Raw genomic sequence first — 13,011 nt, 5'->3', positions numbered from 1 at the left:
GTGTGGCTCACGCCGCCCCCGACACCCACACCATGGAGAGAGAGAGAGAGAGAGAGAGAGAGAGAGAGAGAGAGAGAGAGAGAGAGAGAGAGAGAGAGAGAGAGAGAGAGAGAGAGAGAGAGAGAGAGAGAGAGAGGGAGGGAGAGAGAGAGAGAGGGAGAGAGAGAGAGGGAGAAAGAGAGAGAGCCATTAGGGTTATACACAGACTCCACACACAGGTTCCAATGTAGATATGATAGAGCCCAGTAGGCTCAGGAACCTGTACACCTGTTGATTGACAGTTGAGAGGCGGGACCAAAGAGCCCTGCCAGATAGTACCTTTTGACATCCTGACCCCTGCATACCCCACTAAGAAACTAATCAACCCTCATGCTCAGCTTGCTGCTAAATTAAGCACCATAGAACACATTCACAATATACAAGCTGAAAACAACATCACACAGACCATATACACAGACGGATCACTCAATACAGCTACAGGGAGGGCAGGAAGTGCTGTTATTGCTCATCAGCCCGATGGCAGCACAATTCAAAGGAATATAAGAATTAGTAACTGGGCGTCCACAATGCAAGACGAGTTGGTAGCAATACTGGTAGCACTCGAAATTATTGACAACACTGAAGTAGACAGCTTAATTATTTCTGACTCCCTTTCCTCACTACGAGCAATAAACAGTTTGCAATCAAGTAATAACGTGCTTGTCTTGGAAGCTAGACGTAGATTATATAAGATACTTAGCAAGAGGGTAAATATAAAAATGTTGTGGATTCCTTCTCACATTGGCATGCAGGAACATGACAAAGTTGACGCCCTTGCTAAGGCTGCAGTAAATAAAGACAGTATTGAACGGAATCTTGAGTTATCAAATACGTCCCTTAAAAGTGTCATTAGACGAGAACTCCTAGATGGATTTGAAGAAAGTAGAACAGTGCAAACTGGAACTAGCAGGTCCATTGTTCATCACAATGAAATGTGTGAAGTAAAACATGTGTATGGGGCAAGTAACAAAGTCAGTAGACTAACAGATGTTGTCACAGCTCGTATAAGACTTGGCTACAAGTATCTCTGGCAGTTCGGCTTGTATAGGGAACTAGATGAAGTGTAAAGTGTGTGGACAAAGACAGAGACACACACTCGAACACTATATCTTGGATTGTAGTAAAATTGAGCCATTTAGAGATAAATCTAAGCTTTCTCTGTATGATATGGCAACCTATCTTATTACCATGGATAAATTACATGAAATCCTTGCACTGTATCCCTATTTCGCTGCCAGTAGATAAATGACATATGAGATGAAGAAACAATTAGTGTATTGTGAAGACTAATAATAAACAGAAGCTCCCCTATGACTGTAATATCTCCATTGGTCAAACTATTATGTATTAGCGATAAGACCTACCATTAATGTATAATGACTTACTGTAAATATACAGCTCTTGAAATAACACTTTCTCTGTAACTAGCTGACATTGTAACTATAAGGTGTGAAGGATAGATGAAATTGTTTATGTAATAATCTCCGTTGGGGTCTGATAAAGTCCTTTTGTGCCCTCTGTAATGCTTTTTTGCGCTACCGCTCACAGGATGAGTATGGGGTGCACAATAAACTAAACTCCGTAAACAGCCACACTTGAATAACCTTAACAATTGACTACATAACGAATGATCTTCACAAGCCATTCAAATATGACCGTTATTTCGCCGCCATCTTTCCCGCCTTCCAGAACCTTCCAATGAATTTCAAAAAAAGGAGCTGCATTCGCCCCCTTGTGTCATGGAGGGAGGCGGGAGAGTGGTGAGACCCGCACTCAACACTCGCCCGTCAGGGAGGGTGTCACAAGGGTGGAAATCTGGGGTGTTACCATGACGTTCTAAGACGTTTATCCGGTTGAATGTCTGCGTGTGCACGCAAGATGTAGGTGTGTGTGTGTATGTGTGTATGTGTGTGTGTGTGTGTGTGTGTGTGTGTGTGTGTGTGTGTGTGTGTGTGTGTGTGTGTGTGTGTGTGTGTGTGTGTGTATGTGTGTGCTCACCTATTTGTACTCACCTATTTGTGCTTGCAGGATCGAGCATTGGCTCTTGGATCCCGCCATGTGTGTGTGTGTGTGTGTGTGTGTGTGTGTGTGTGTCTACACAAGCACGCACACGAGGAGACGTACCCATGTCTGGTAGCTGAGCGGACAGCGCGCAGGACTCCTAATTCTGTGACCCGGGTTCGATTCCCGAACCAGGCAGAAACAAATGGGCAAAGTTTCTTTCACCCTGATGCCCCTGTTACCTAGCAGTAAATAGGTACCTGGGAGTTAGACAGCTGCTACGGGCTGCTTCCTGGGGATGTGTGTAGGAAAAAAAATGAGTTAGTAGTTAGTTACAGTTGATTGATTGACAGTTGAGAGGCGGGCCCAAAGAGCCAGAGCTCATCCCCCCTTCCCTATGCCCCTGTTACCTAGTAGTAAAATAGGTACCTGGGTGTTAGTCAGCTGTCACGGGCTGCTTCCTGGGGGTGGAGGCCTGGTCGAGGACCGGGCCGCGGGGACACTAAAGCCCCGAAATCATCTCAAGATAACCTCAGGAAGAAGCTCAACTAGGTGAATACAACTAGATGAATACACACCACTCCTGTTGTTGTTGTTGTTTTAGATTCAGCTACTCGGAACATAAAGTTCCAAGTAGCACGGGCTATGGCGAGCCCGAAAACATACCGCCCCCTTGTGGTGAGTCCTATATACCAGTGGAGCCCTGAGTGACTCCCACGTCACACTCCTCCCAGTAAATCCTCCCACCTGACTGGTTAACAAGGCACCGTAACTGGCTAATCACACTCTTGATATAACCTGACTGGTTAACAAGGCACCGTAACTGGCTAATCACACTCTTGATATAAACACAACTTTTACAGTGTATATTATTTAATCAAGACGAAATAAATCTCTCCAACCTAATTGGCCGAGACGACATATTGGCCGGTGATGGTCTAATGCCTGATTGGTTGACACTGCCTCAGCTGGACAAATCCGTGACGAGGATTCGAACCTACGTCCGAGAGCATCCCAGACGCTGCCTTAATCGACTGAGCTACGACATGGTCAAACTCGGACGCAGGTTCGAATCCTCGTCACGACCCTTGTGGATTTTGTTCATTGGATACATCACACTATTGTGATTTCTGTTTGTAACTGCCTCAGCGTTCAAGACTCGACATTTGCAACACGCTGCAATGTATTTAAATTTGACAGGATTCTGCAACACTGTTCAATCCTGCGGTGCGATTGGTTATAGGAATATTTTAAGTGATTGATACGAATGATTATGATCCTAGGGAGCCGGTCGGCCGAGCGGACAGCACGCTGGACTTGTGATCCTGTGGTCCTGGGTTCGATCCCAGGCGCCGGCGAGAAACAATGGGGACAGTTTCTTTCACCCTATGCCCCTGTTACCTAGCAGTAAAATAGGTACCTGGGTGTTAGTCAGCTGTCACGGGCTGCTTCCTGGGGGGTGGAGGCCTGGTCGAGGACCGGGCCGCGGGGACACTAAAGCCCCGAAATCATCTCAAGATAAAAATCCTGACCAATTAGGCGACAAGTGACGTTAATTCGTCACTTGTCGAACGATTGCTTGAGACGTCCTCTTAAGTTAACATCTTAAGACCACCTACGATACATCTTGAGACGATCTACGATACATCTTAAGACCATCTACGATAGACCTCTAGTAGTACACTAAGTACTATTCCTCCTTAACAGCTTTTGTAACTATGTACACCATAGTACAAACATTGACGTACTAAGCAATTATATAGTGGAATTTGGTACTATATTAACTTTTATGGTGCGAAAAAATGAAGCTAAGAACCAAAATTTAAATATTCCTAGGCCTAATATAGTACACATATGTACTATATTAGGCCTCAGATAGCGTATATTAGGCCTAAGAAGGTTAGGATAGAATGTCTTTGCAACATAAATACAAAATCTTTTCCAGTTTGTCAACAAATTCAACAGTACCGATTTCTACTTTCTAATAGCGTTGTAAGTCGATATATGTACTATGGTGCTCATCGTTACTGTAAGTACTCCCAACACAGGTGGATGGGCTGCTTAAGACGACCTCTTAAGATAATACCTTAAGACGACCTCTTAAGATAATATCTTAAGACTACCTCTTAAGATAATATCTTAAGACTACCTCTTAAGATAATATCTTAAGACGACCTCTTAAGATAATATCTTAAGACGACCTCTTAAGATAATATCTTAAGACGACCTCTTAGAATGACTGCTTAAGATATATATATATATATATATATATATATATATATATATATATATATATATATATATATATATATATATATATATCTACCTTGGCTCTTTCTCTTGATAATTCCCTTCCATAACTGCAGGGGGGCTCCTCCCCCAGGGTGGGGGAGCTCTCCACCCCCCCCCCCCAGTGACTAACACGGTTAGGTGATTCTCCCTCAAGAAGAACTTGCAGCACTCAAGGGGGGCAGCCCCCAGGACGCTATCTCTGCGTCTGAGACGAGTTGCAAGGACCCGTCTTCGCGCCTAATTGGCTGTATCATTCCTATTTACGGCGCAACAGTCGAGCCTGATGGATTGGCCAATTTCATCCTGGCCTCCTCCCAATCACCGAGCTTGATCGCCTCCGCTTGGCACGCCTTAAATAGCCACTTGACGTTTCTAATCAATAAAGACCACATTCAAATTGGACTTGTAACAATGGCTCCAAATTGGTTAATGTTAGGTGCAGGAAAGACCTGGGTGAATACCGGTTAGTGAAAATACGACTGTTTAGCCTAACCAGAAGCGTACGAACCCATGCAACCCTCCACACCTATCGAGGCCGAGGCATAGAAAACGTGGCGTAGATGTACACACACAAGATGATGCGCCACCTAGCGTGACCCAAGACATGAATCTGATTGGTCGTGGGAGATCGGTCAGATGCGGTGATTGGTCAGCTGGAAGGGGTAAGGCACGGTTCCTATATTCTGATTGGCTAAGCGCCTGAAAATGCCATCTTACCAGCTCCAATCATGATTAACGTTCATTCTACGTCGAACCAAACGACCACGATTGGGTATTATGCCCACTGGGTACGATACCCAATCAACCCACAATCAACCCAATCAACCTATAAAGGCCAATGGATTAACAAAATACGTCAATATTGCAATGCTTTACTTTTTAATAATAGATCGTATTTGGTGGGGTGGGGGGAGGGTATTATTCGGCTTATAAGCCTCTTTTCCTCGGGTCTGTGGCCGGATATGGCCGGAAAAGTATATTTATTGTGGCCAAAAACATGAATTATTATTAAGAATAATTAATTTTCTTTCGTTGTCAGAGGGTGAATGGTGAGAAGCCATTTTCACTGTACACTGTTTGGTGTCTGACACGACTGTGTGTGTCCTCACAGTGCACAGTGAGAGATTATACACTTCTCTGTGTGTCTGGTAAGCATACACTGACGCACGCACACACACATACACACACACACACACACACACACACACACACACACACACACACACACACACACACACACATACACACACACACACACACGCACGCACGTGCACGTGTATTGTATCGCGAGCACATAAGTTTACATGTTACTTAATATACATTTTTGTACCCAAGAGCTTGATAAGAAATTGTTGTCACAGGGGCCTGCCTCTGGCTCTTGGGCCCTGCCTCTGGCCCTTGGTGTTACAGATAGACAGATAATAATGCGTTTTAGACAGATAATAATGCAAGTGTTTACGACCGTTGGCGTAAATAGATAGTGAGGCTATGAGATAGTGAGGATATTAGATAGATAGTGAGGACATTCGTTTATCTCGCTGACTGCTCGTAGACTTTATAGAATCAAAACCGAGAGAGGCGAACAAAAGGCCAGCAATTAAAGGATGTAATTATAAGATGATGGGCCCAAGCCTCTGCCCCCTCCTTGGGTATGCCAGTCTTGGGCATAACCTGGGTATTCCTGGGTGGGTGAGGGGGGGGGGATTGTGCCCACCTTGCCCTCTGAGGCCCGCCTCCTATCTACGCTTATTGCCCCACTATCAACAACAATCCAACTATCACCACAACTACCACGATACTCATTAACACTACCACTATCATCATCAACCACCACTACAACAACTATCATCACCGTTGATTTTGTCAGGGTTCGAGCCCTGGGCAGGGAGAGTCAACAGGTGACAAGGGAGAAATTTCTTATCCTGCTAACAGGTATCGGAAGTCCTCTTCTATACCCACCTGTTGAGAGAGAGAGAGAGAGAGAGAGAGAGAGAGAGAGAGAGAGAGAGAGAGAGAGAGAGAGAGAGAGAGAAAGACAGAGAGAGCCACAACCCTCCACCCCCACACAATATTCACCTTAGAGTCTGGTACCGGCAACAATGGGCCCGACCGTTCCGTAAAGAACTTCACGGTGACGGAACAGTTCCGTCTGCGCCCCCGTCCCCTCCAGCCGTCTAAGATCCCTCCTAACCGCTGCCTTCCGACTCTCAGTAATGACGCCAGACTTCCCAAGCTCACACCGCCGCTCCGGTAACCGTCCGTTGCCGTAAGGAAAGCATTACGTGTGACGCACGTCGGAACCGAGAGCTACAGTGCGTGCTTGTGGTCCGTCCAAGCGAGGCAAAAGATGGCCTTCCACTTCCTGCCTCCAGTGGGATTTCTTCACCAACTACTTTTCTCTCTCTTGCCTTTCTCGTGTCTGTGCCCAATTGTTTCTCACACTTCATGTTCTCGCATCACCAGTCTCACTTCCTCGTGCAGGCACCATCAACCACCACAACCACCTCTTTAACACAGTGAACCAACTCTTCAACACACTGAACCACCTCTTCAACACACTGAACCAACTCTTCAACACAGTGAACCACCTCTTTAACACACTAAACCACTTCTTCAACACAGTGAACCACCTCTTCAACACACTGAACCAACTCTTCAACACAGTGAACCACCTCTTTAACACACTAAACCACTTCTTCAACACAGTGAACCACCTCTTCAACACACTGAACCACCTCTTCAACACACTGAACCACCTCTTCAACACACTGAACCAACTCTTCAACACACTGAACCACCTCTTCAACACACTGAACCACCTCTTCAACACAGTGAACCACCTCTTCAACACAGTGAACCACCTCTTCAACACACTAAACCACCTCTTCAACACACTAAACCACCTCTTCAACACACTAAACCACCTCTTCAACACACTAAACCACCTCTTCAACACACTAAACCACCTCTTCAACACACTAAACCACCTCTTCAACACACTGAACCACCTCTTCAACACAGTGAACCACCTCTTCAACACACTGAACCACCTCTTCAACACAGTGAACCACCTCTTCAACACACTGAACCATCTCTTCAACACACTGAACCACCTCTTCAACACACTAAACCACCTCTTCAGCACACTGAACCACCATTAGAACCAAAGCTGGGGTGTGGGGAGCATGATGGGAGAGAGATGGGAAAGAAGGGAGAGTCAAGAGGGCAGGAACAGTCTTTCATATATACATGTTTTGTTGTATTATGATGGAAAGGGTTAAAATTCAGGGGCTCAGGACCTTTTGGTAATTATAAACTCGAGAGTCAATTGGTCAATATGTCCTCCTGACTCCCCCCCCCCCCCCCCCCCCCATCGCCAGACTGTCGACACCATCAGCGCCAGTTGTTCTGTCTGGCAACAGTAAACAGGTGAATGAGTGTTGAGGTGCCTGCTACATGGACGAGCATTGGCTGAGGCTGGGGCATGACCTCAAATCACCAGAATGACCTCAAATCACCAGAATGACCTCAAATCACCAGAATGACCTCAAATCACCAGAATGACCTCAAATCACCAGAATGACCTCAAATCACCAGAATGACCTCAAATCACCAGAATGACCTCAAATCACCAGAATGACCTCAAATCACCTGAATGACCTCAAATCACCTGAATGACCTCAAATCACCTGAATGACCTCAAATCACCAGAATGACCTCAAATCACCAGAATGACCTCAAATCACCTGAATGACCTCAAATCACCAGAATGACCTCAAATCACCAGAATGACCTCAAATCACCTGAATGACCTCAAATCACCAGAATGACCTCAAAACATGTCAACAGCTTGGGATTTGCAATCCAAACATGTATCCGCCTCAATCCTGTATTGGTAACGGTAATAGTTATTTGTAATCTAACAACAATTTATTTATGAACTTGTTCAGGGATAGAGTCCCATATCCCCATTACTTGTCCCATATCCCCATTACTTCTGTCCCATATCCCCCATTACTTGTCCCATACCTCCCAGTAAAGAACCCCTTGAGGTTAGATCAACGATTCTAGCACAAGTCATTTCTACATATATTCCTAATGTTCTTCACTTGGGACTGAAGATTAAAAAATTAACTTTCCAAAAATTCATCTCACAATTTTATTCTTGCTGACGCGTGTCGCTGAAGGACGCGTTTCGCTGAAGCACTCTTCAGTATCTCCAGAGGCAGAGGGAAAGTGGATACAAAAATAACAAGACTTACATTAATATACACCGTCTGGAATGATGTGAAGAGAAGTGGCTTCAGTGTTTTCTGTGGACGGATGGTGGGCACCTGGACCCTCCTAAGGGCTCCTGGACCCTCCCAAGGGCTCCTGAAACCCTAAGCGAGTTCCTAGAACCTCGTGAGAGCTTCTGGAACGCCCTGAGGGCTTTTGGATCCCAGTAAGACTTTTTCTTTAACCTTACAGGTAAGTCTAGAATCTCAAGGCTCTTGAAATCCCACGAGCTCCTGAAAACACACGAGGGCTCTTGGAACCCTAAACTGGATCCTAGAATCCCACGAGGGCTCTTAGATATCCACAAAGGTTTCCTGTAAACCTTTGAGAGTTCCAAGAACACCACCAGGGGGTTTTGGAAGGAAGGAAGTGCTCCTGGATCATCGCGAAAGTTTCTTAAACCCCCATGAGGTTTTCTGGAATTCTGTGAGACCTCCGAGACTACAAAGGCTCCTAGACCCTTACAAAGCCTCCTGGAACCTCACGAAGGCTCCTGGAACCCCATGAGGGCTACTGGAACCCCACAAGGGCTCCTGGAACCCCACGAGGACTCCTAGAACCCCACGAGGTCTCCTAGAACCCCACGAGAACTCCTGGAACCCCACGAGGACTCCTAGAACCCCACGAGGTCTCCTAGAACCCCACGAGGTCTCCTAGAACCCCACGAGGTCTCCTGGAACCCCACGAGGACTCCTAGAACCCCACGAGGTCTCTTAGAACCCCACGAGGGCTCCTGGAACCCCACGGGGTCTCCTAGAACCCCACGAGGTCTCCTGGAACCCCATGAGGGCTCCTGGAACCGCACGAGGGCTCCTGGAACTCCACGAGGGCTCCTGGAACTCCACGAGGACTCCTGGAACCCCACGAGGTCTCCTGGAACCCCACGAGGACTCCTAGAACCCCACGAGGTCTCTTAGAACCCCACGAGGGCTCCTGGAACCCCACGAGGACTCCTAGAACCCCACGAGGTCTCCTAGAACCCCACGAGGTCTCCTAGAACCCCACGAGGTCTCCTGGAACCCCACGAGGACTCCTAGAACCCCACGAGGTCTCTTAGAACCCCACGAGGGCTCCTGGAACCCCACGGGGTCTCCTAGAACCCCACGAGGTCTCCTGGAACCCCATGAGGGCTCCTGGAACCGCACGAGGGCTCCTGGAACTCCACGAGGGCTCCTGGAACTCCACGAGGACTCCTGGAACCCCACGAGGTCTCCTGGAACCCCACGAGGACTCCTAGAACCCCACGAGGTCTCTTAGAACCCCACGAGGGCTCCTGGAACCCCACGAGGACTCCTAGAACCCCACGAGGTCTCCTAGAACTCCACGAGGTCTCCTGGAACCCCACGAGGGCTCCTGGAACTCCACGAGGACTCCTGGAACCCCACGAGGACTCCTGGAACTCCACGAGGACTCCTGGAACCCCACGAGGACTCCTGGAACCCCCACGAGGGCTCCTGGAAGAGTCACACAACGTTAAAACCCCTCAACAACAACTAGAATCTGGAGCCGTGCTTCACAACCTGCAGCAGCAGCTTCAACATGATTTACAACGGTCTGGCGGGAACCGAATATGACGGCGAGACACGACTTTCGAAATCGAGCTTCTGCAATCCTTCTGCAACATAAAATTTGCGTTTTATGTTGCAGAAATGTTCTATAGCTTCCTGCGCATCTTGTAGGGTGTGTATTCCCATTCGGGTTTTCATGACGAAGGGGGTTTTAGGTGATTTATGTACAAGGGCGAAAGGAATTCCTAGTAAATAAGAGGCGATCGTATCCTCGTCCTTCAGACGAGGATAAGATCGATCACCACCGTCTTGTGAGCGGGGGGGACTGGAGAAGATGAAAGGAACAGTAACTTAAGATTATTCATTCAATAGTCATACGGTGAAATATGTATGTGTTCGCTCTTTGTGTGGGTCAACGGTACACATATGACACAGTAGTGACACTGTGGTCAGCGTGAGACACATGGACGGTACACATATGACACAGTAGTGACACTGTGATCAGCGTGAGACACGTGGACGGTACACATATGACACAGTAGTGACACTGTGATCAGCGTGAGACACGTGGACGGTACACATATGACACAGTAGTGACACTGTGATCAGCGTGAGACACGTGGACGGTACACATATGACACAGTAGTGACACTGTGATCAGCGTGAGACACGTGGACGGTACACATATGACACAGTAGTGACACTGTGATCAGCGTGAGACACGTGGACGGTACACATATGACACAGTAGTGACACTGTGATCAGCGTGAGACACATGGACGGTACACATATGACACAGTAGTAACACTGTGATCAGCGTGAGACACATGGACGGTACACATATGACACATGTGACACAGGAAGAGCAGAATAATCTCGCACGTGGCCTAAACACATTGACGTAATATATAATCTTGGATTTACGTTGAAAGAACGTCGATTTAGGGTTAACAGTACGTTTATTTAACGCATATCCTGTTGATAGACCGTTGATATAACACTGATCCTGTATTGATTTAACAGGAACACGTGAGCAATAGTTAAACACCAGGAACTCAACCCCCTGTGAGGGATTCGAACCCCCGAAAGCCAGGTGTTTCCCACATCCCGTTGACATAACGAGTACTCTAGCCCACTGCGCCAGGAAAGGCTTAATCCAGGGTTCGAATCCCTCACAGGATTCGCGTTCTCCAACAGATGAACCAGCTGGGACGAACAGCCACATATTTTACGAAGCCTTTTTAGCATTCGGAGAAATATTTTATATTAGTGCAGTTTGTTTAGCATTTTCTACAGCTGATAAACATTGCCTTGAAGGAGGTATGTTTACACAGAGAATACTCACAGAAGGGTGACCATAGAGTACTCACAGAAGGGTGACCACAGAGAGTACTCACAGAAGGGTGACACAGTGAGAGTACTCACACAAGGGTGACCACAGAGAGTACTCACAGAAGGGTGACCATACAGAGTACTCACAGAAGGGTGACCACAGAGAGTACTCACAGAAGGGTGACACAGTGAGAGTACTCACACAAGGGTGACCACAGAGAGTACTCACAGAAGGGTGACCATACAGAGTACTCACAGAAGGGTGACCACAGAGAGTACTCACAGAAGGGTGACCGCAGAGTGAGAGTACTCCCAGAAGAATGACCACAGAGTGAGAATACTCCCAGAAGAATGACCACAGAGTGAGAGTACTCCCAGAAGAATGACCACAGAGTACTCACAGTATACGAAGGTCGGCGAGGTGTTCGAAATCAGCCGAGTGAATCACCGTCAAGTTGTTTCCCTCTAGGTCTCTGTGGGACAGACAAACACACACACACATTAAACTCGGGTTAAGAGAGTGCCATCACTCCGACAGCCCTAATAATAAGTAATAAAACCCATGCAACACTTAAGACAAAGACACAAGATACTTAAGACACAATTAAGTACTGTTATCGTGGATTTGCTCGAGCTATTAACATAATAGACATAATACAGGCGGGACCAAAGAGCTAGAGCTCAACCCCCTATTAGGTGAGTACATGTGGGCCTAATATCCAGCTTATATACACTATGAGAATCACAACAATGTGATGGATCAGTAAGAAAACCTAAGTCGCAGGATAGGAGATTCGAACCAGGGTCGTGCTATGAGCATTTTATTTCCTCATTATCCACTCTACAAAGCCATGATATGCTCATGTTTTCTGGCACATGTAAGCATACCTGGGGTATACCTGGGGCATACCTGGAGTATACCTGGTGCACACCTGGAGTATACCTGGGGCATACCTGGAGTATACCTGGAATATACATGGAACATACCTGGGGCATACCTGGAGTATACCTGGAATATACCTGGAACATACCTGGGGCATACCTGGAGTATACCTGGAGTATACCTGGGGCATACCTGGAGTATACCTGGTGCACACCTGGAGTATACCTGGGGTATACCTGGAGTATACCTGGGGCATACCCGAAATATACCTGGGGCATACTTGGAGTATAGCTGGGGTATACCTGGGCATACATGAAGTATACCTGGGGCATACTTGGAGTATACCTGGGGCATACCTGGAGTATACCTGGGGTATACCTGGGGTATACCTGGGGTATACCTGGAGTACACCCGGGGCATACCTGCAACATACCAGGGGCATACCTGGAGTATATCTGGGGCATACCTGGAGTATACCTTGGGCATACCTGGAGTATACCTGGTGCATACCTGGAGCATACCTGGGGCATACCTGGAGTATACCTGGGGCATACCTGGAGTATACCTGGGACATACCTGGAGTATACCTTGGGTATACCTGGAGTATACCTGGGGCATACTGGAGTATACCTGGGGCATACCTGGAGTATACCTGGAGTATACCTGGGGCATACCTGG

The 13,011-nt window shown here is 47.1% G+C and overlaps 1 protein-coding gene across 1 annotated transcript in view; it reads right to left on the bottom strand.

Annotated features, from left to right (window-relative positions):
• Positions 1 to 13,011, bottom strand: part of LOC123751064 (protein slit-like) — a 758,079-nt gene that overhangs the window by 522,763 nt on the left and 222,305 nt on the right. The window contains exon 3 of the mRNA XM_069308639.1: positions 11,852 to 11,923. Coding sequence (XP_069164740.1) covers positions 11,852 to 11,923 — 72 coding nt within the window. The remainder of the gene's footprint in view (positions 1 to 11,851; positions 11,924 to 13,011) is intronic.

This window comes from Procambarus clarkii, chromosome 63, assembly GCF_040958095.1.
Source record: "Procambarus clarkii isolate CNS0578487 chromosome 63, FALCON_Pclarkii_2.0, whole genome shotgun sequence".
Taxonomy (NCBI): Eukaryota; Metazoa; Arthropoda; class Malacostraca; order Decapoda; family Cambaridae; genus Procambarus; species Procambarus clarkii.
The sequence above is the reverse complement of the archived record's forward strand: the minus strand, read 5'-3'. Positions and strand labels throughout refer to the sequence as shown.